This window comes from Pristis pectinata, chromosome 8 (assembly GCF_009764475.1).
Source record: "Pristis pectinata isolate sPriPec2 chromosome 8, sPriPec2.1.pri, whole genome shotgun sequence".
Taxonomy (NCBI): Eukaryota; Metazoa; Chordata; class Chondrichthyes; order Rhinopristiformes; family Pristidae; genus Pristis; species Pristis pectinata.
Genome location: NC_067412.1, coordinates 96462943 through 96485277, shown reverse-complemented (window position 1 = coordinate 96485277; position 22335 = coordinate 96462943). Strand labels below are relative to the sequence as shown.

General features: G+C 39.3%; 1 protein-coding gene across 2 annotated transcripts in view; it reads left to right on the top strand.

Annotated features, from left to right (window-relative positions):
- Positions 1–22335, top strand: part of fmr1 (fragile X messenger ribonucleoprotein 1) — a 71196-nt gene that overhangs the window by 6231 nt on the left and 42630 nt on the right. For both annotated transcript variants that reach the window (XM_052022098.1, XM_052022099.1), the window contains exons 2-7: positions 5769–5821; positions 9347–9440; positions 15359–15430; positions 16316–16464; positions 16601–16694; positions 16797–16913. In XM_052022098.1, the coding sequence (XP_051878058.1) occupies positions 5769–5821; positions 9347–9440; positions 15359–15430; positions 16316–16464; positions 16601–16694; positions 16797–16913 (579 nt within the window). The remainder of the gene's footprint in view (positions 1–5768; positions 5822–9346; positions 9441–15358; positions 15431–16315; positions 16465–16600; positions 16695–16796; positions 16914–22335) is intronic.

Below are 22335 nucleotides of genomic sequence, written 5' to 3'. Positions count from 1 at the left end.
ACAATTACTACAGCGCTGATACTTTATTTGTTTATAAGATGTGTATGTTGCTGGCAGTGCCGCCATTTATTGTCCCCGCCAACCATACCCACCCCGCTTGCGCCTGAAGTGAGGAAGCACTGAAAAGTCAACCACACTGGTAGTTCTAGATAACAAATTGGCCAGATTGACTAAGGATAAAAAATTTCCTTCTCTGATGGGTTTTTGCCTACATTTCAGTAGCTTCACTGGAAGAACAAATAATAATATTGTTCTACAAGACCCTTCTGCCATCTTTGCTACAATTCTTGGAAAGTATATTTATTTGGCAGCTTGGTAATCAACATAATTAGTTTGTTCAGAACATGGCTTTGCTGAGTATTACATCCTGGCCCAAGTTTGGATTATCAAATGCTTGATTAAGTGTTAGTGATATAAAATCATACTTTCAAGTATTTTTTTCGCCAAATATCAAATTATTCTGCCTTGTTTCCTTAATTTGGCAGAGTCAGCTTTAGGGAATAAGTAGACTTTGGAGTATCTTCCATCCAATCTTTTTACTGTTGGTGAAATTTTAAAGACTTTATAGTCAAAGATTTGTAGTGTTTTTTTCTAAATCAAATACAATAAATTGTACTTTAAAATCCACTTGAGGTTTTGCAAGGATGGCTATTTATTTAACTTTTGCTATTTGTATGTGTAAACTGTCTTGCCTGTTTTCTCAAACTAATTTGAAGACATGTTAGCCTGAGCTTATATTTGCATAGATTCATCAAATCATGGATAGAATCATAGAAGCGTACAGCACAGAAAGATGCCCACCTCATCCTGACTGTGATGCCTATTTACACTAATCCCATTTGCCTGCATTAGGCCCATATCCCTCTATGCCTTTCCTATCCATAAACCTGTGTGTGTACACACCTTTTAAACTTTGTAATTCTAACTGGGTCCACTACTTCCTCTAGCAGCTCATTGCAGATATTCACCACTCTCTGTGGAAAAATCTGTCCCTCAGATTTCCTTTAAATTTTTCCCTTCTCACCTTAAACCCACACTCTCTAATTCTAAACCCCCTTGCCCTGGCAAAAGATTCTACCTATCCTATCTATGCCCCTCATAATTTTGTGAACCTCTATAAATTCACCCCTTAGCCTCTATGTTCCAGCAAGAATAAACACAGTTCATGCAATCTCTCCTTTTAAATGACAGCCCTCCATTCGAGACAATATCCTGGTGAATTGCTTCTGCACTCTCTCTGTTGCTACTGTATCCTTCCTGTAGTATGGTGACCAGAACTATACACAATACTCTAAGTGTGGTCTAACCAACATTTTATGCAATTGCAATATGACATCCCAATTCTTATACTCAGTGCTTCAGCCTATGAAAGCAAGCAAACCAAATGTCTTTTTCACTTGCAACCCAAGGTCTCTGTACATCAATGCTCCTCAGTTCCTTACCATTTACTTATATATGCCCTACTAGAATTTGACTTCCCAAAGTGCGTTACCTCACACTTTCTTGATTAACTTCCATCTACCAATGTACCCACTATCTGCCCACTATATTGTTGGACAACCAATTTTGCTCTCTGCAACTCCACAAATTTTCGTGTCATCCGCAAATTTACTAATCATCAGGCGCGGTAGTGTAGCGGTTAACTTAACGCTTTATAGCGCCAGCGACCCGGGTTCAAATCCAGCCACTGCCCGTAAGGAGTTTGTACGTTCTCCCCATGTCTGCGTGCGTTTCCTCTGGGTGCTCCGGTTTCCCCTCACATTCCAAAGACGTACAGGTTAGGAAGTTGTGGGCATGCTATGTTGGCACCAGAAACGTGGTGACAGTTGCGGCTGCCCCCAGAACACTCCATGCAAAAGATGCATTTCACTGTGTGTTTTGATGTAGATGTGAGTAATAAAGATATCTTATCTTCATCCAAGTAATTTATATATACTACAAACAACAAAGGTCTCAGCATCAATCCCTGCAGGACACCACTTACTCTCTGCCTCCTTTCACCCAGCTAATGCTGGATCCAGTTTGCTAAAATGCCTAGATCACTTGTGCCTTAACTTTCTGGACCAGCGTGCCATACAGGACCTTGTCAAAAGCCTTAGTAAGATCCATATAAACCATGTCTACTGTTCTGCCTTGATCCTACAATCCATCTTCAAGTTTTTTTTGTCATGTTCACCTGCCCCACAAAAGCTATTTATGTTTTATTCTCAACCCTAACATTCAGCATACCCATGCTGCCCTGTCTTGTGTAAATTGGATAGTTCTCCATTACAATTTTAGACAAGAGACAATGTTATGTTCGGCATCATCTTCCTTTTGAGGCAGGCTTTTGGGATTGATGATGACTTGTTTCCAATTCGTATGTGGATTCTGAGATCATGTGCGACCTGTAGACTTTGCCACAGGTGCTTGATAGGGGTGGGTGTGTTGTTTCACACATTGTGCTATTTGCCCTGTTCCTCCATATTATCTCATTGTAGAAAGCTGTGATGTTCACTGCCTTCCCAGATGCTGCTGCTCTATTTTGGGTGGTCTTGGGCCGGGGATTACTACAATATGGTGATGGCATTGCACTTTTGTCAAGAAGACTTTGGGAGCATCCCTGAAGCATTTTCCCTATTGTCCTAAAATGGGAGTATGCACTTGTTTCTTGAATCTATTGTCAGGCATGTGGCATGCCCACCAGGTTTGATTGAGTGTGATCAGAGCTTTGATGCTGGGTGTATAATAGCACAGAAGAGGACACTGACATGGGTTTGCACATCCTCCCAATGGATTTGAAGGACTTTGAGAAGACAGCATTGCTGGTACACCTCCAGTATTTTGAAGCACCCACCATTGGTAGTCAACATTTCTGATGTATATGAGGGGATTCACTGCTGCTTGGGAGGATGTCAGCTTGGTCCATGTTTGAGGTCTTGATATTTGAACAGTTTTTCTCAGTTGGACAAAAGCTGTGCTAGCACACTGGAGACAGCCATTAATTTTGTCATTTTGCCTGAGAGCTGGCTACGAAGGTATGGAAAATGATGGATGTTTTCTAGGTTCATGTCATGGTCTTGACAGTATTTTCTAGATATGCAGATTAGTAGAGAGCTTTTGTTTTCTGGATGTTCAGTGAAAGGCCACTTCTTCTCATGTGCTTCAGTGAAGCAATCAACGGTGACCTGGAGCTCGGCCTTTGGAGGGTCCACATGCGCCGGCATCATCTGCGAGCTGTGATTTACATCGGGCTGACCTTGGGTCTGGAGTGGAGGCTGACAAAAGTTGAGTAGTTTCCTGCTCATCCTGTAGCATAGCCCCACTCCAGCAGGAAGTTTATTTAAATGAAGTGCAGTAATGCATTACGGAATATCATGAAGATGGCTGGTATGTTGCCACAGACTGCACTGTAAATGAGGTCTGTGGTGGACCAGTGAGTTAGGATTGTGGCTTGCAAGTTATCATATAGCCAATCATAGAACAGTTACGAATTTCTGATCACAGGCAAATGCAAGGGTTCACCGTAGTCAATTCTCTTAGCCTCATGTTTTCTTACAGCATAGGAGGAGACACTTCCAGTCTCTGATGGTTCTCAGAGCAATCCATCAGTCTCATCAACTCCGGCCAACTACTGATATTTGAGGAATTTACTGTAGCCAGTTAACCTCCCTTTGGGATGTGGGGATAGGGATGGGTGGGAACTGGAGCACCCTGGGGCAAACCACACCATCATAGGAGGAACAAGTAAACTCCACACAGACAGCACCTGAGGTCAGGATCAAATCTGTATGGTATCAACAGCATCTGTTGCCCCATTGTGCTGCCCACTTAGTTGATGGTGTCAAAGGCTCTTGTGTGATCAGCAAAGACCACGATACTGATCCCGATCGTTTTCTTGGGTTTATCATGCAGTCAAGATCATTTTCTTGTCTCTGTTGATGAACAAGGCATACTTTGTAACTCTAGGAGGAGGTAGTTGGGGGTGAATCTTGCAGTGATATCACTGTGGCATTCAGCAGGGAAGCACCCCTGAAATTACAGTAATCAGCCTTTATGATTGGGGCTGCAAGTGACATGCAGCTAGTAGAGGTGCTGCCTCACAGCTTCAGCGACCTGTGTTCAAACCTGACCTCCAGTGCTGTCTGTGTGGAGTTTGCATGTTCTGTATGCTCCAGTTTACTCCCAACTCCCAAAGTCATGTAGGTTGGTAGTTAATTGGCCACCGTAAATTGCCCTAATATGCAGAGCAGTGAAATCTGCAGGAGAGTTGATGGGAGTGAAGGAACAGTAGGCTGCAGAGAAAATCATTTGGGAATGGAATGGCTCTGTGAGTTATCATGGATTCCTTGGGCAAAATGGCCTCCTCCTATGTTGTAAAGAATTATGGATTGCAGCATTGGTGTTGGTTTATTATTGTCACTTGTACCAAGGTACAGTGAAAAACTTGTCTTACATACCGATCGTACAGGTCAATTCATTACACAGTGCAGTTACATTGAGTTAGTACAGAGTGCACTGATGTAGTACAGGTAAAAGCAATAACAGTACAGAGTAAAGTGTCACTCACAGCTACAGAGAAAGTGCAGTGCAATAAGGTGCAAGGTCACAAGGTAGATCGTGAGGTCATAGTCCATCTCATCGTATAAGGGAACCGTTCAATAGTCTTATCACAGTGGGGTAGAAGCTGTCCTTGTCTGGTGGTACGTGCCCTCAGGCTCCTGTATCTTCTACCTGATAGAAGAAGTGAGAAGAGAGAATGACCCGGGTGGGTGGGGTCTTTGATTATGCTGGCTACTTCACCAAGACAGCAAGAGGTAAAGACATGGAGGGGAGGCTGGTGGCTTTCTCTCCTCTTCCCAGGTGAGGAAAATCAGCTCATGTATATATGCCTTCGCGGCATGGACTGTTAAGGCAGAAGCTTACTTTACCTGAAGGGTGAAGTGAATCTCAAGTAATGGTGTCCAAGGTGTCTTCTGCAAGAGTGTAAGGAATGAAACACGCGTGCGAATGGCAGCTTCCCGGCAGCTCCCAGACTGTGTTCTGTTGGCCTCATGCCAGGTCCTGGGAGGCATTCTATCGCCCTGTGCTAGAGACCATGCACTCTCTTTCTGCTGTGTTTACCTTATCACTGAACTCTGCATCCTCGACTACATTATCACTGGCCAGCAGTGTCCTGAGACAGTGATCTAGGTGGCAGTTAACCTCAACTCTGCATTGCCAGAATGCTAACTTTATGTGAGAGAAGTTTGGGAATATGAATCAGTGTGCAGATGGCAACATTCAATACCATTGACCTTCCAGGTTGTGGTTACATTTGTAGAAGCTCCAAGACGCTTTAATGACGCCTGACGTTTGTTTACCTTGCATGCTTGGAAACCACTGCTCTTTACATTGATGTCTGATCGTGGTTGTGCATTTGTGTTGGCAAACTGAGAATGAGAATTGTGAGCTGGCTCCTGTGGAAGGTCCGTTAAGCTATTGATGGTACTCTTTTCATTAGGTGGGATTGCAGAAGTATGCTTTTTAATAACCAAAAAGTTTTTTCTTCCTACTGATGGGTGTTGCTGGTTTTGTGTGCATAGATATGCTGTTGTACACCCTTTATCCTGGTTATCTTTAATATAATCAACTCACCATTAAGCTACGATCTGAAATTTATAATAGCCTTTGTTGGTGCTTGATCAACTAACAATACTTACTAATCATGGTAGTCCCTATCAACATGTGCACAAACTTCATTGATTTCATAAACTTTTTATGCTAATTTTTTTTTAAATTTCTTACAGGCATTTGTGAAGGATGTTCATGAAGAAGCTTTGACTGTGGCTTTTGAGAACAAGTAAGTCCTTATCTTCCAAGACATTTCCTGTGTATCACGTCTGCTTGGAAGGGATGTGAAATTTTGATTAAATGTAAAAGTGAAAACTGCTGATTGCTTTATTTTTATTCTTTGTTCAGATTACAAGTAAAGGTAATTTTCAGGATAAAAATGAATTTGATAGTTTCCTGGACTTTTTTTTCCTGAAGCATTGCCAGCTATTGAGTGTCTTGTCCAACTATCAATCTTCACTACATAATCACGATGCTTAGCAACAGTACTTGATTCTCTACTGACCCCATTACTTTTCTTAACTGGTGTCCACTTATACTTCCACCCCCTGGTTACTCTTGCTGGTACCAATAAAGAGATTTGTTTTTCTCATAACGGATTTGGGGTGCAGAGGGGTGGGCTGGTGGGGGAGGGTAGTTTAGCGACCAATTGTAAACCTATTATAACTTGGAATGGAAACAGAAAATGCTGGAGTTGCTCAGCAATTCATTATGCATCTTTGGGGAAACAGTGAACGTTTCGGGTCAGTGACTGTCATCAGAAATAAATAGAGCTGTGTTTTGATGAAAGGTCATCAACTTGAAGTGTTAACTCATTTTCTCCACGGATACAGCCAGAATATTTCCAGCATTTTCTGTTTCTAGTTATTTTTGCTTTGAGACTGTTGGCATGATTTGATACAGATCAGGAACACATTATGGGATTTTTCAGTGTTGCAGCTGGATTATTCATAGGATCCTGTGGAAAGTCTTGAATGTGAACCTTGTGTAACCTTGAAGTCCTCTACTTAACTAAAGGTTGTTTGATGGGTAGGAGCTGACTGACAATTAGTTAATTTAAAGCCTTTGGAGCTGGCTCTAATCTTAGTCATTTTATTTCTGGAAAATTTTCTTTAGAAAATTAGTCTCCTGATGTAAATCATTTAACATTGGCCAGTTGTTATCATTATGAAATGTAGTTTCTCTTGAAGTATCTTTTCTAATTTGATACAGAGTTCAACAAAGTACTCTTTCTTTTAAGAAAAAGCTACCAATAAAAATGTTTGTTAGTCTTATAATCAGATGCGAAGATAGGGTGATCACCTGATTTAACAAGGAGCAGTCTATATGCAGCATGTGAGTTGTAAAACAGAAGACTAAGTAATAAATGTAATATGGATGTTTTTTAAGTGATCTTGTGATGTAAGCGACAGTGACAATGCAGTGAAGAAAATTATTGCTTATCCCCAGTTCCAAGTCAACCAAATAGTGTGGGATTGTAGTCATTATATTTAGGGAAGGAAACCTTTCCCATATTGGCCTGTGTATGACTCCAGACCCATACTACTGTGGCTTTCTCAACTGCCCACAAAAATTGCCTATAAGATAGATATACCAAGCAACTCTGAACAGTCCAAACCTGTGGCTTTCAATAGGGAAGTTTGGGGTGAACAAATGTTGGCTTTGCTAATAACCACTGAATCTCTTGTTTTTAAAGAAAGAGCGAGGTAGGGTAGTAGGTCTCAATCTGATGAGCATCTGGTAACTCCCAGGCTGTCATTTACTAAACATTACTGAATTCAGTTTTTCAACCTGCCTTAGCTAGGCTAATAACCCATCCTTTGTTGATTTTAGCATTGCTGCCATTTCTCATGTGCAGTTTATCTGCAGCATGAATTGTATCTGGGAAGGCCAAGGGCAGGATACTTCTAATTGTTAGACCATGTGCCTGGGTCCTAGTTTGGAAACCAAGAACTGAAGGGTCTAGCCGTGGGGTAAAGCAAGGGCAGCCTGATGGATTTGTAGAGAAAACATGATACTGAGTTCTGTATCCATCCTGCAACAAGAAGCCCTTAAGTAAATTGCTACAAAACAGCATTTAAACAATAACAAATGTGAGCACCTTGCTTCTATGTCAGTGGGATTAGTGGGTTTTGATTAAATGTAGCATTTGGAGAAATTATTACAGCAATCTGAAAGGCTGGATGTGGCATGTTATAGAAACAGCAACATGCTGATGTGCATTTGGAAATCAAGCAGCAGGGCTAAAAATCTGATTCTGCTGACAGGAAAGCAAATTCAAACAAGAAGCTCACTTGCTTTTGTGGATAGAGCATAGAGCAGCACAGCGCAGGAACAGGCCCTTTGGCCCACCATGTCTGTGCCAACCATGATGCCAATCTAGCTAATTCTATCTCCCTGCCTGTTCACGTGTCTTGTCTTATATGATGGCCACTTAAATGTCGCCAGTGTATCTGCTTCTACCACCTCCCCTGGCAGCAGATTCCAGGCACCTATCACTCTGTGTAAAAACAAAAACAAACCTTGCCTTGCACACTTTGTTTAAACTTTCCCCCCTCTCACCTTAAATCTATGCCCTTTAGTAATTGATCTTTTCATTCTGAGAAAAAGACTCACAGTCGGAATTAAACTCCCATCTGCAATTTCTCCACCCAAATTTCCAACTTTTCTATATCCTGCTGTATCATTTCACAACCTTTCCTCACTCTCCACAACTCCTCCAATATTTGTGTCATCTGCAAACTTATTAATCAAACAACCTACATTTTCATCCAGATCATTATATATGTGTATATTACACACGACAGAGACCTCAGCACTAGTCACAGACCTCTGGTCAGAAAAACACCCCTCTACCACTATCATCGTCTTCTACAATCAGGCCAATTTTATATCCAACTCACCTCGGATCCCATGTGACGTAATCTTCTGGACCAGCCTGCCATGAGGGGCCTTGTCAAATGCTTTACTAACAGCAACACACACAAAAAGTGCTGGAGGAACTCAGCAGGTCAGGCAGCATCTGTGGAGGGAAATAAACAGTCGATGTTTTGGGTTGAGACCCTTCATCAGGACTGGAAAGGAAGAGGGCAGAAGTCAGAATAAGGGGGGAGGGGGATGAGCACACACAGGCAGGTAATAGGTGAGTCCACCCCTTTGCCTCTCTACCTCTCACCCTCTTGCATTTCCCCCCTCCCCCACCCACTGACCTTCCCCTCTCACCTGGACTCGCCTATCACCTGCCTGTGTGTGCTCCTCCCCCTCCCCCCACCTTCTTATGCTGGCTTCTGCCCTCTTCCTTTCCAGTCCTGATGAAGGGTCTCGACTTGAAAGGTCAACTGCTTATTTCCCTCCAGAGATGCTGCCTGACCTGCTGGGTTCCTCCAGCACTTTTTGCGTGTGTTGCGCCAGATTCCAGCCTCTGTAGAATCTTGAGTCTCCAAGTCCATGTAGACAACATCCACTGCCCTACCCTTGTCAATCATCTTCATCACTTCCTCAAAAAAAAACTCTAACAAATTCATGAGGCAGAACTTCACCCTGCACAAAGCCATGCTGTCACTCCCTAATATATCTGGGCTTTTTCAAGATGCAGATAAATCCCTTCTCTACGAATCTTCAATAATTTTCCTACCACTGATGTAAGGCTCACCAGCCTATAATTTCCTGGTTTGTCCTTAAAGGGACAACATTTTGCTTTTCCTTTTGTCAATGTTTAATTCTCTAAATCAGCTTTTTCAAATTCTGGTTTCAGCTGGCAACCTGAAAGACAGATTCCTTTCCACGATGTACGATTTCCACCACCAGCAGACTATCACAAAGATATTAATGAAGGTGATGACGTTGAGGTATGTGACTACCTGTGAAGATAATGTGTGGTATGGTGTTGAAGCTACTCTAAGTTATTGTAAGGTGCAGTCACAAGGCTTACTTCATTCTAATGAAATGGAATTGACTTGAAAAGGTAATTTTGTTTTTCTTTCCACAGATGCTGACTGACCCATTGATTATTTCTGGCATTTTCTGTATTTATTACAGATTTCCAGCTTATGCATTTTTTTCAATGAAGTTTACTTAATGGTTATGAATGCTAATCAAGCACTTACTTTACACTAATCCAGCGTTGTAGTAAATCTTTTATTAAAAACTTCATTGTTATTACTTTTGGAACACCCTTATGTTTCAGTATTCTGGTCTGCTCACTTAGAGTCAAAAATGTAACATTAATAAGACAAGTTGCCATTTTAAACTTGTACTTCATGACAAACATTTTGGAAGCAAATTGATCTCCAACTGCTTAAAGAAAAAATAAGTTTCTCCTTACAGAATTGAGATCATCTGCACTTTATATAAATCTTCTGCCTTGTCTTGAAAATTACACCAAATGATTCTGAGGGATAAGGTGTACAAGCATTTGGAAAGACACGGGTTGATTAGGGATAGTCAGCACGGCTTTATATGTAGAAGATCATGTCTCACGAATTTAATTGAGTTTTTTGAGGAAGTGACCAAGAAGCTCAATGAGGGCAAGGCGGTAGATGTAATCTATATGGACTTAGCTTTTATAAGGTTTTTGATAAGGTTCTGCATAGTAGGCTGCTATGGAAAGTTAGATCACATGGGATCCAGGGAGAGCCAGCTAACTGGATACAGAATTGACTTGCTGGGAGGAAGCAGAGGGTAATGGTTGAGGGTTGTTATTCAGACTGGAGGCCCGTGACTAGTGGTGGTTCCCCAGGGCTCTGTGCTGAGCCCATTGATTTGTCATCTATATCGATGGTTTGGATGAGAATGTACAGGGCATGATTAGTCAGTTTGGAGATGACAGTAAAATAGGTGGTGTCATTGACAGTGAAGGTGGTTATCAGGATTTAGAGGGATCTTGATCAGCTGGTAAGTGGGCCGAGGAATGGCAAATGGAGTTTAATTCAGATAAATGTAGGTGTTGCATTTTGGGAAGACAGATGAGGGTAGGATTTTCACAGTGAATGGCAGGGCCCTGGGGAATGTTGTAGAACAGAGGACCAGTTGGGCCGAAGGGCCTGTTTCTATGCTATATGACTGTATAACATGGGATGATAGAAATTTCAGTACTAAATGGAATAATTTGGTCTGTACTTCTGTTTAACTGATGTTGCAACTGGAGATACTTATTGCAATATTATCTCCCTTTCCTGTGGCCTTTATTCAATTTTTAAATATTCTATCCAGTTTTTTTTTATATAATGCAATCTCAGCCTCAGTAGCCACTTAGGTTAAAACAGATTTTAATGATCTGCATGCCTAGTGGGAAAAAAAAATCCTTTGCACTTCTGTTGCTACTAATCTAAAGTCAAAGCTTCACTGCTGATTAACAAATTTTTCTCACAATTTGAAACAAACAAACTGTTGAAACTGTAACAGATGAACGAATGATTTTTTTTGATCTTTGCATGATTCTAGTGGTTTAATGCTTGGAACTTCACTGGAATAATCCCACTTCTGGCCACTCCTGAACTTGAGAGGCTACCAAACATCTTTTATTCTTGCAGCAGCAGAGTTCTTCTACTTTAAATCAACTCTGAAAACATTACGTTTTCTCTAAATATTCCCACCCTCATATTGAACAGTGTGAATAAGGAAAGGTGGGTTGGGAACTGAAAAATCAGGAGGTTTAATATAAAAGGCATTTAAAATGGGGAATAATATTTTGTTGGGAGAATGGGTAGAGAAGAGAAACACAAGGACAAAAGTGAAGTGTTTCAAAATGTATATTAATTTTGGTTAGTAAAGTTATTGACATGTTAGTAACATTTTTTGTGTCATGTTGAAGGAACAGAAAACTTTAAAGCGTGTTTTTGCATAGTGTTAGCAAAAAATAATTAAAACAAATACTTGAGTACATTTTTGTTTGTCTTTTTTATTAACTTTTAATTTCCAGCTAATTTTTTGTGTTCTAGTTATTTAAACTTTTTTATTCCATTTTCCAAATTTGATACATTTCACATACCTGTCTTTTTTATGATCTCATACCTCTATGTTTTGGCGAGGGATAGTGATTTCTGCTAACAACTAGTTTCACATGCTAGTTTGAATCACACTCAGATTTGATTTAACATCTTTTATGTTTCAAGTAATTAGAATCTGAATCAACTTGCATGTAGAGTAGAATCAGGTATGGTAAATTATCTGATGAGAGGTTATTGACCTGAAACATTACCTCCTTTTCTCTTTGCACCGATGTTGCTCAACCCACTGAGTATTTTCAGCATTTTCTGTTTTGGTTACAGATTTCCAACATCTGCAGCCTTTTTGCTTTTTGAAGAAAAATTATCCTTCTAGCACATTGTTCAGTACATCACATAGAATATGACATTGTCTCAATCCTGATAAAGCTAGACACAAAAGAAATATAAATATTGATGTCAAATGGCACCTCACATCCTCCACTGTGCATGATTAATCCTCAATGATTGAGTCTCCATCTGTCCTAGAGTTACAGTTCTAAATTACAGTAAAACTCTGTTAATCTAGCACACTCAGAAAGTTAGTAGATTCTGTGCTGGACCAGCAGATTTTCCAGACTATTGACTCCCATACAATTCTAGTTTATTTTTTAAAAGATGTTACACAGAAACATTTCAGTGAACCCAGTAAGTTTCAAGGCAGCGCGATAAACAAGACCAGGTAATTTCCAAGGGAGGGCGGCTAACAGAACCGGGTGAGTTTAAAGTGAGCACTGGAACCAGGGCCCTGGTGAGTACTTGGGGGAACACAGAAACCGGTGACCCCATGAGAAGGAAGGGAGTGTGGGAACTGCAGACCCACTAAGTGGAAGAGAGCATGAGAACCAGTGTCTGGGTGAGTTGAAAGTACAAAATCACTTGGTAAACCAGATGCCAAACAGTTGAAGGCTTCCGGTTTATGAAGTAATGGATTATCAGAGATGAGCTTTGCTCTTGTGCTTCTGGCTTTTATTTATGAGCTGTGTCACGGACATTCTGTAGTTCAAAAAAAAACTTCTTTAATAAAGAACTTAGTGTTCCTAAGATAAAAACTCAAGGTATTGTTACAGTTTTTAAAATAACTAAACTAATGGCTTAACTGTGAATTAACTCTTGTACTGGATCAGTCACTGTAGTGGCAAGCATTGCCTATGAAATGTCAGGGCAACTCTTGTTCTTTTTCTTTGAGAAATTTTGTGTCATTTGTCGGAGGTGTGGGTTAGATCAACAACCTGCTTTCATAACATGTATTTAACATAGTAAAACATCTCTGTGTGTTTCACAAGAGCTTCAGGAAGTGAAATGGTGATTAAGCTGCAAATTAGCGGAGATGACTAGTTCATAGCACTGGGATTTTAGGAGCTTCTTACACAAAGATAAGATTTCTTTATTAGTCACATGTACATCGAAACACACAGTGAAATGCATCTTTTTGCGTAGATTGTTCTGGGGGCAGCCTGCAAGTGTCGCCACGTTTCCGGCGCCAACATAGCATGCCCACAACTTCCTAACCTGTACGTCTTTGGAATGTGGGAGGAAACCGGAGCACCTGGAGGAAACGCACGCAGACACGGGGAGAACGTAAAAACTCCTCACAGGCAGTGGCTGGATTTGAACCTGGGTCGCTGGCGCTGTAGTAGCGTTACGCTAACTGCTACACTACCGTGCCGTACCAAGTCAGAAAATTTTAGGTGAATCTTAAATTGAGGCCTAGGGAGCTGAAGGCACTGTAGACTGTAGTGTAGAAGCATTGTAGGTTGGATTTGGAGGAATATCAAATCCTGTAATGCTGTGATGAGGTTAGAGGTGTGAATGGCCGATAAAGAGGAAAGCTCCTTTAATCCAGCAAGCTCCGGAACTTGGTGCCCGATTGGCAGATTTTCTGGATTATTGGATAACATTCCCAATTAATATTCCAACACACATTTAATTCACATTTTTGGTTTCATAGTAATGTAATAAATGCTACAGAGAACCCGGTGAAGTACAAGGGACCCTTGGAAATAGAACCACCATGAGTTTCAAGTGAGTGCAGGAAACGGGGTACAGCTGAGTTTCAAAGGAGTGTGGGGACCCGCATCCTGACGAGTTTTAAGGGAGTGTGGGAAGCAGGACCCCGATGAGTTTCAAGGGAGTATAGGGAATGAATTTTCAAGACTTGTTGGATTTAATTTTCAGATTATTGATTAGAAAGACCAGAAGCAAGACACTAGGAAGGAACAGAATCTACTAACCTAATTCAGTTTTTTTTGCAGTTTGTTTATTTTTGCACTAAAGGGTGAAAATGACTGAACTGCCACCTGAATACATTCTCTTTCAACTTATCTTAATGTGATTGGTCATTTTATCAATGTTGAATATTTTGTTTCCATAACCTTTGGAAGTTTTCCTTTCTAATGTATCCCAAGTTGGCTTGCTGTAACAGCTAACTAGTTGTTCAGTTCTGGGTGGAGAGCCAAATCCCTTACTCCTAAGTCAAACCATATCTGAGTCTTTGTACAAGTGGAATAAAAGTTCTGTTTCTTTCTGGCAGACGTCAGCCATCTTACTTATGCATGAAGGTTTTTTGAGTCACTGGTTTTCTTTACTTTAAGAAGAGGTTACTTTGACTTTCTCAGTTTTAAGGATTTATAAGCACTTTGTTTATGGCAGTGAGAGACTAAAATATTTAGCAGAAAATGAGTAGGTGATATGCTGAAGGTATCCTATTCTGTTGCAGTCTTGAAGGGGTGCATGGTTTGAAATTTCTGTTAACAGGATGAATCGCTTTGCATTGCCTTGTATAATGAACTGTGTATTGCCTAGAGAAGAAAATAGAGTAGAATTCTGCTGATTTTTTTCAAACGTTGGACAAGATGATATTTGCTTTCTTTGTACTTATAAGTGCTGGGGGACCTTTTATTTATCAGCATCTTCAGTTTGCACGTAACGTCAGCTGGTCAGGGTATAAAGCTCCTGCTGTGCAGATAAATGCCTTAACCTGCATAGTGTTGCTACTATACCATTGAAAGTTTCAGTTTTCCACATCAGCTATACCTGTGTCTGTGGAAAAACTGGAGTTCAGTGTACCATGTAATGGCACATTCTCTTTCTTTGAAGAACTTTGTAATCCATTGAGTTTGTAAAAGAACAAAATGGCTTTTGTGGACATTTTTCCATTGCTAGTTCATGGACTCACTCAGCACAGAAGGAGATTAGTTGACACATTGTACCTTTTCCAGCTTAGTCTCACTAACCTGTTGTTTTCCCATGGCCATGTAAATCTTTTCTTTAAAAACTAGCTTTTTTTCAATTGTTACACATCGTCATTCAATATTAGTTCGTAACCTGTTGAGTTACTAGTTCCGTACCTAAACTACACTACCTTGCCCATTTGATACCTGGATGTGGACACATCCCTAGAATGTGATTTCATCCAACTGTGCATTTAGAAATTCCAGAATCATCTTACAGGCCAAAAAAATGGATTTATGCTTAATTACCATAAACAAGCAACTGTGGACACAGGTAACCTTTCAACACTGTTTAAGGCTACTTGAAATCTTGTAAAATAAAAATGTCCAAAGGTTTTATATATGGGGCAGGTAGTAAGTGTCCATTGAATGTGGATTGAATCAAGTGATGGGGCATTTGAAGACATTCAGTTACTGAGTGCTTTATTTTGATTCACTATGAAACAACAAACAAATAAAATAAATCAGTCATTTTCTTTTTTTTACCCTTCTTTGTGCTTTGCTGAACTTTTCTATCTAAAAGTAGTATATATTTTTTTATATTCCTAGGTCTATTCTCGAGCAAATGAGAAAGAACCTTGCGGCTGGTGGTTGGCCAAAGTTAGAATGATGAAGGGTGAAGTAAGCTATTTTGCTTATAAATTCAAGTTTCATTTTAGCTGATAATACTTTAATATTACTGATTTATCCTGTGGTTTATTTTTTAAGTTACGCCAAAAAAGAAGAAAGTCGCATTTTTTTGAGGATACTGTATCTTAGATTATCTGCAAATATGTATGTTCTAAGTTACTTGTTCCTATTTTAAATAAACTTGTTCTCATCCGACACATTTGGCATAGAATCATGTAATGAAATCTAATTAATTCTACAGAGTGAGAAAGAAAGTGATCCCTTGCACTGTTAGTTTGTTGTCTTAAGATCATTTTACAGGGAACCACTTCCTTTAAAGTTATGTTGTCTAGGTTTCCACTAGTCATACCATGCAGTGGATAGGTGTATAACAGAAAGTACTGTGCAAATGGATGTGTTTTTAGTGATTGAGCCTGATTAATGGTGGTCATTTAGTGGGAATTAATTTAAAAGCATCCTTTCACATTTGCAAAAAGGACACAGTTATCAGTCTTAATGACCAAGGCTTACAGTTTAATAAATCCGATCTCATTTTTAATTGGAATTTAGATTAGTTAATTTACGGAGTGTCTAAAATTTGCATAGAAATTTACTTCTTGAAGTAAACATGTGACTAAAGTAACATGTTGCTCCAGATTAATTCCAGTCAAGCCCTTTATGAACTGTGGAGGTCTAGGTTGGGCGATAAACATTTTGCTAAGTACATTCGAAACGTAAACTAGTGATTTTTGCCAAGCAGGAAGGAGCTTCCTATTGTGACCTGCAGTATTGATATCAAATTTTTGTTTGTGATTGTAAAATGTGATTTTTGGTACATGTAGTGAAAGCAAAGTATAAATTTTAAGGATCTTTTTTCTTATGAAAAGTATTATTCAGTTTTATGTTATAGAGTATGCTGTTTGTGATGCAACATTCAATGAAATAGTCACTGTTGAACGACTACGACCCATCAACCCTAATAAGCCTGCAACAAAAAGCACATTTCACAAAATAAAACTTGACGTTCCTGATGACCTTAGGCGTGCGTAAGTAAAAGTTGAATTTATCACAAACTATGTAAGAGTTTCATGACTATTCTATTAAATCTGGATTCTGTTGCACTGGTTAAATATCCTTAATGCATTTTGTAGTCCTTCAGCATTTCCAATTGTGTATTTCTAGATGTGCCAATGAATCTGCACACAAGGATTTTAAAAAGGCTATTGGCGCTTATTGCGTGTACTTTGATTCAGAAAGCAATCAACTAGTTGTTTTGGTATGTGTGACACTTTCCCTCTTGGTGCTTTTATAATATCCTAAATGTTGAGTTTTATTGTAGCAACTTGATCCTAACATTGCATTTTTTGCAAAACCCCAGTCCACCAATGAAATGACAGCAAAGCGAGCGAGCATGCTAAGCGACATGCATTTCAGAAGCATTCGGACAAAGTTGACTCTGATGTTGAGGAATGAAGAGGCAAGCAAGCAGCTGGAGGTATGTTCAAATGGTTCAGCTTTTTCTAAATGTAGCTTTCTTTGACAATCCAATGTGCAAGGCAAAATCCAAAGTGAAATCTTACTGTGAAAGACAGCCACATAGGAAACAAGTACGCAGTGAAAAAGTCTAGTGGTGTGAGCATTTATAAACTGCCTATCAGCACATCGCTTTTTGACAGTGGAGTTCTTCAGTCTCTTATTTCTAAACTGTGCTGGAGTTATACTCCCAACTCTCAGTATTGGAAGTGTGTGAGTGATAAATGAACCTAGAGTTGAGAGAAGAAATCTAGCAAAATAAGTTTTTAATTGCATTATAAATCATGGCACTGACAGTCCATTGAAATCCAGCACTGGTGTCAATAAAATAACCTTTTTATTTTAGTAACCAAAGAAGATGGGCAAATTTCAACTTGTATGGTGCTTGTATTGGTAAGGGCAGTTTTAAGCTGTTCTAATGTTCACAAAAATCTTGGATATTTTCTGAAGGTATGTTAATTCAGGAACAATTTGTATTTTTAATCACTTTATTATTTCCTTTTTTTAGTACTCAAAATGCTTATGATTTTTTAACTGCTGGTGCCTTTTTTTAAACTGTGCACTAAACTGTGTTTAAATTATTCTCTGCAGCTGATGAATACTACAGAGTCACACACCGAATGTTGCAGAAGCTTTTATATAATACCCTACACTTTGGTCAGCCTTTGTCTTTTTCTGAAGGTGTTGACACTTTCTGGACTGTGTAATACTGAGTATTGTGTTGCCCTTCCCCCAATGGCAATTCTATGCTTAGGTGACCTTTCATAGTGTTCATCAGATCTTTTCTTTTTCAATCTTTTTATTAATTTTCAAATTAGTACAAATTAATATATATAACATTAGTAATTATACACATGCTGCAAAGAGATCAGGATAACAATCACAACAGTTAATATATATAATCACAAGGAGTTTTTAAAAAAAAGTAATCTGGACCTCCCGCATTCTGCTCGTCGTATGATCGCCTTTGTCACATTAATGGCCAAGCGATCCAGTTTGTTCAAATGGAAGGATCCAATACCTCCCACCACTTTTCAGTGGTTTTCTCTGTTTAAACTTAGAAAAAATTAGGAGTGGTACTGTTGATCCTTGGCTTAAATTTGAGGAGGTTTGGAGTCCATTTATTCAATACTTCCATATGATATAAGCTGACCTTTTTCAGATCCCTTTCAATAACCCTTGAATACAGTGGAGCAGAGTTGACGACATTATAATTTTTTTTCTTTTTAATTGAAGAAATATCAGTCCAGTTTTTTTTAAGTTTTTGGTTTTTTTTGGTTTATTAATTTTTTTTTGAATTGGGGGGTTCTTTCATATAATTAAATTTCATTTCTTTTCAATCTTTCCTTTTGTATTTGTTCACTTAATAAGAGAACGGGAGGTCTACATCAGTTCTTTTGATTGGAACATCATGGCTACCAGTTTCAATTAGGAACCATTGAAGAAATTTTGAAATAGGGCATCTGTCACATTTTGTTGAAGACGCTCCCAATGCTGGAAAATTGTTTTTTTTTAATCCACCTTGAGCAAAACCACAGACCTATTTTCCACAGTTTATTTAGCAGGGTAGTTACTTTTTCTGAAGGAACTGCCCACCTGAAGTAATACGGTATTAAAGTTTAGGCAAGTGGTATGTGCAGATAATTAAAGAAGAAAAAAATGTAGTTTTTGAATCATTTTTGGGTTGCATTTAATATTTGTACAAGTGAACTAAACTTTGATTCTTCATTTCAGTTTCCAAGCTATGCAAAATAGTACTTGAGACCAGATAACTTTGGAAGCACTGCATCATTAGAATTGCTGGTGTAGCTTAAAACAAGTTCCAATAACATCTAAATTTTAATCTTGACTTTGCTTGCTGTGCTAATGCACTTGAGATACTTCGCGCATAAATAATATTGGGCAGAGAAATTCCCCTTGCAGGATTCTTTTTCTGACAGTGTCAGGGTAACTGGAATTATGTGGGTAAAAGTTATTAAGCCACATTTCCGCATGAGAGTAAATGAATGAAGACATTAAGTAATTAAATGAGACTTTTAATCCACTTCAAACACAACCTTCCAGTACTTAGACTGGTTCCCTGTTGGCCTACCTCAGTGTCACTGCTGAGAATTCAGAAATGTCGACAAACTAAGCAGTGTTTTCTCTTGCACTTGTCCTCTGAAGATTGACCTCATTCTTTAAGATGATGTGCCAGACAAAAAGGAATTTTCATTGCTGAGCCTCAGTGCTGATCTGATCTGATATCTTGTTACAGAAGTAAATCCATAAGCAACATTGTATCCATGACACTTCAGTAGAACTGTCAGATGTTATAAATTATCCACCACAGCTGAGCTGCTTGCCCCATAAGTAGCCATATTCAACAAGCAAATTCATTGTTACTCTAACCTGTCTTTTCAAGGAGCAAGTATTCAGAAGTGAACAAATTTATTGTTGTGGGTGAACTTTGTGGCTTCTTCTGCTAAACTATCTGGTTCTTACCATGCTACTGTGTATGATGGTGCCCTTTAGAATGATGTTCATGCTCATCATGCTCATCAAACTGTGGACCTGCAGGTTGCTGACTGAAGCATCACGTCCTGCAGTACCTTGAGCAGTGTTGTTGCCTGACATGGTCACATTATGTCATTGGTTCTGATATCATTCCTCTGAGGTGCCCTGCTTTGGCACTGTTGTTATTTCCACTTGACTGCACTGATTCTGCACTAAAAATAATTTTTTACCTTGTGTGTGCAAACTCACTTCTTTTATAACTTTATATCCCTAACTACATGGTTTCTAGAATAATAGAGTTTGTATCCTGCATGAAAGTAAGTTAAATATTGCAGCATATCAATCTATTTTGTTGATGACAGCTCCTTGTGCCCACCTTCTGATATCATAGTTTCCACTGACTGGCACATTGCAAGCTGAGTAAGGTGGCCTCAGCAAAATCCCAAATAGTTAATGACCATTGGGTTGATGAAGGAAGTGGCATGGACTACTTCACTGTAACCATAGTTAATTACTATAGCATAGCCATATTTCACTATGTCAAATTTTGAAACACTTGAGTACAGACTCAAGTCTTAGGGTGTTTCAAGGTGTTCCATTTCTCCTCAACTCTTGCTGGAAGCTGCTTTGTTGCTTCGATCCCCATGTCAATCCTAGTGTCAAGGCTGCAAGTCATGCTTGTCACAACTCGTTGCAGGGGTAGTAATGGATACCTGTTGTTAAGAGGAAGATTTTGAGTAATGAGAGGTACTTTTGTGGTATGACCAAGTATTGGGTGTCCAGTAACCTTTATATGCCATTTCCATTCTCCTTGGCTGGTTACAGCTTTCTAGATACTTAGAGGTGCTGAGGCAACCAGTGATGATTTTGCAGCTAGCATTCAGCAATAGATTAATTTGTTTTTGGAATGGGCAGAACATTCCCATCCCAAGCAAGCATACTTAGCACTGAAGGCAAGAGTGAGGGTTCTAATCATAGATGGGTGTGACCCACACTTTGACTTGAAGCTTCTGGATGTTGATATTTTAGGAACTGAATTTTACTTCCCATCATCTCAGTGTGGGTCTTACCACAGGACTGTGTCTGATGGTGCCCTTTTGAATAATGTTTTCAGTACCAACATTGCTAGTACAAACATGCTCATCAAACTGTGAATCTGCAGGTTGCTGACCGAAGCATCAAGGCATGCAGCACCTTGAACAGTGTTGTTGCCTGACTTGTGTGTAGACCAGGATTATCCAAGATAAACTGGGTTTGTGCAGTAAGTGACTTGGACTCAGCTTCAGTTGATATTTAGGTTTTTGCATGAATCATCAATGCACAGATGGAAGAGTGAACTTGTTGGTGGGAGTTGGTCAGCAACTTAGTAGTCAATATCTATCTAACGCAAGTGTTAAATTGTGCAAGATCTGGATGTAGATCCCTGCCAACACTACTGGAAATATGTCCTAGAATAAGCAAAACTTCAACGTCAGCTAATTTTTGGACCAGCACAACTTTTGCATGACATGGAATTTGCAACTGAAATACCATTCTGGAAGGTAAATATAGATATACTACCTGGTGTGCCATTTCCAATACAGTGTGTCCAAGACTTCTATTCCACAACCCTCAGTTTCAAGAAAGCCCACTGATTCTGTGATAAACTACTGCTTTGGAATGCTGTTATTGGTCTCTTAACTTGTGGAAGTTCTAGGTTTTTGGTTGCCCAAGTGTTTCTCTTTTAATGGCTAATTAGATTGTGGACATCTAGGGAACTCTACTTCTGTGTTGGTGCCTGGTGGTGATTGTTTGTGTCTATTGTTTGGTTTAATATTCCCTGAAATGTAGGTGGTCCTATTGGGTTTTTAGGAGAGAATGCATTGCTAAAACTTATAGCATATGAAAATCAAAAGGATTAGTTCTGTGTGCTCTGATCGTATGGCTGATGATTTCAGTAAAGAGAATGTTGTAGAGTTTTGTCCTTATCCAGTAATGAGCATAAGAAAATTTGCAACATTTGAAGAAAGCCAATTAACAAAGTCATTGTATGTAGACCTGTGTTAACTTCTCACATCTTGGGCTAAACAGGAGTCAGGATTTCATGACTGCTCTATGCCCGCATTTAAATTTCCAGCACGATCAATAGTCTTGCTTGTTGATTTGAAAGCTATTTTTGTTTCTTCTGGTTTGGCAGTTTGTGGTTGAAATATTTTTATCTGAGCCAAATTATGCTGACCTCGTTGCAACTGCTGTTTATATAATTAAATTCACTTCATTGGTAACATGCAGTTTTCATCGTCTTTCTGCTAGCATTGGTGCTATAGTCTTGCTGGGGTCGGTGCCCATTTCCTATTTATTGTGACATAAACTATTGCTCTAACATTCCAGAATTCACTGTTGCATTTGACCATTGATATTCAACATTAAAATCCAGTACCCTTGACATGCTGAATTATGCAACTTTCTGATCAGTTTATCCAGATTTCGAAATGATTCAAATATGTATTATGCCATTACTTGATCACAGAATGAAGAACAATGTAGAAAATCTTAGTTATGATCAGGTTGATGTTTTTAAGAGGTATTGAAGGCTTGTCAAATATAAAAAAAAATTGAGAAGGATTTACTGAAGCTAGGCTTCAACAGTGGAAGTGATGGGTACTTGAAAATATGAGTCTCCATAAGATTGAGACACAAGAGATTATGCAGATGCTGGAATCTGGAGCATTACACAAAAGTGCTGGAGGAACTCAGCAGGTCAGGCAACATCTATAGAAAGGAAGCCTGCATGCAAAGGCATAATGAGCAGCTGTTTTGGATGTCACAGTTAATTCTTTTGCAAGTGACTTGATGTTGACTAAGGACATTCGGCAAGGGGTTAGCAAAATAGCCTAAATTCAATACCA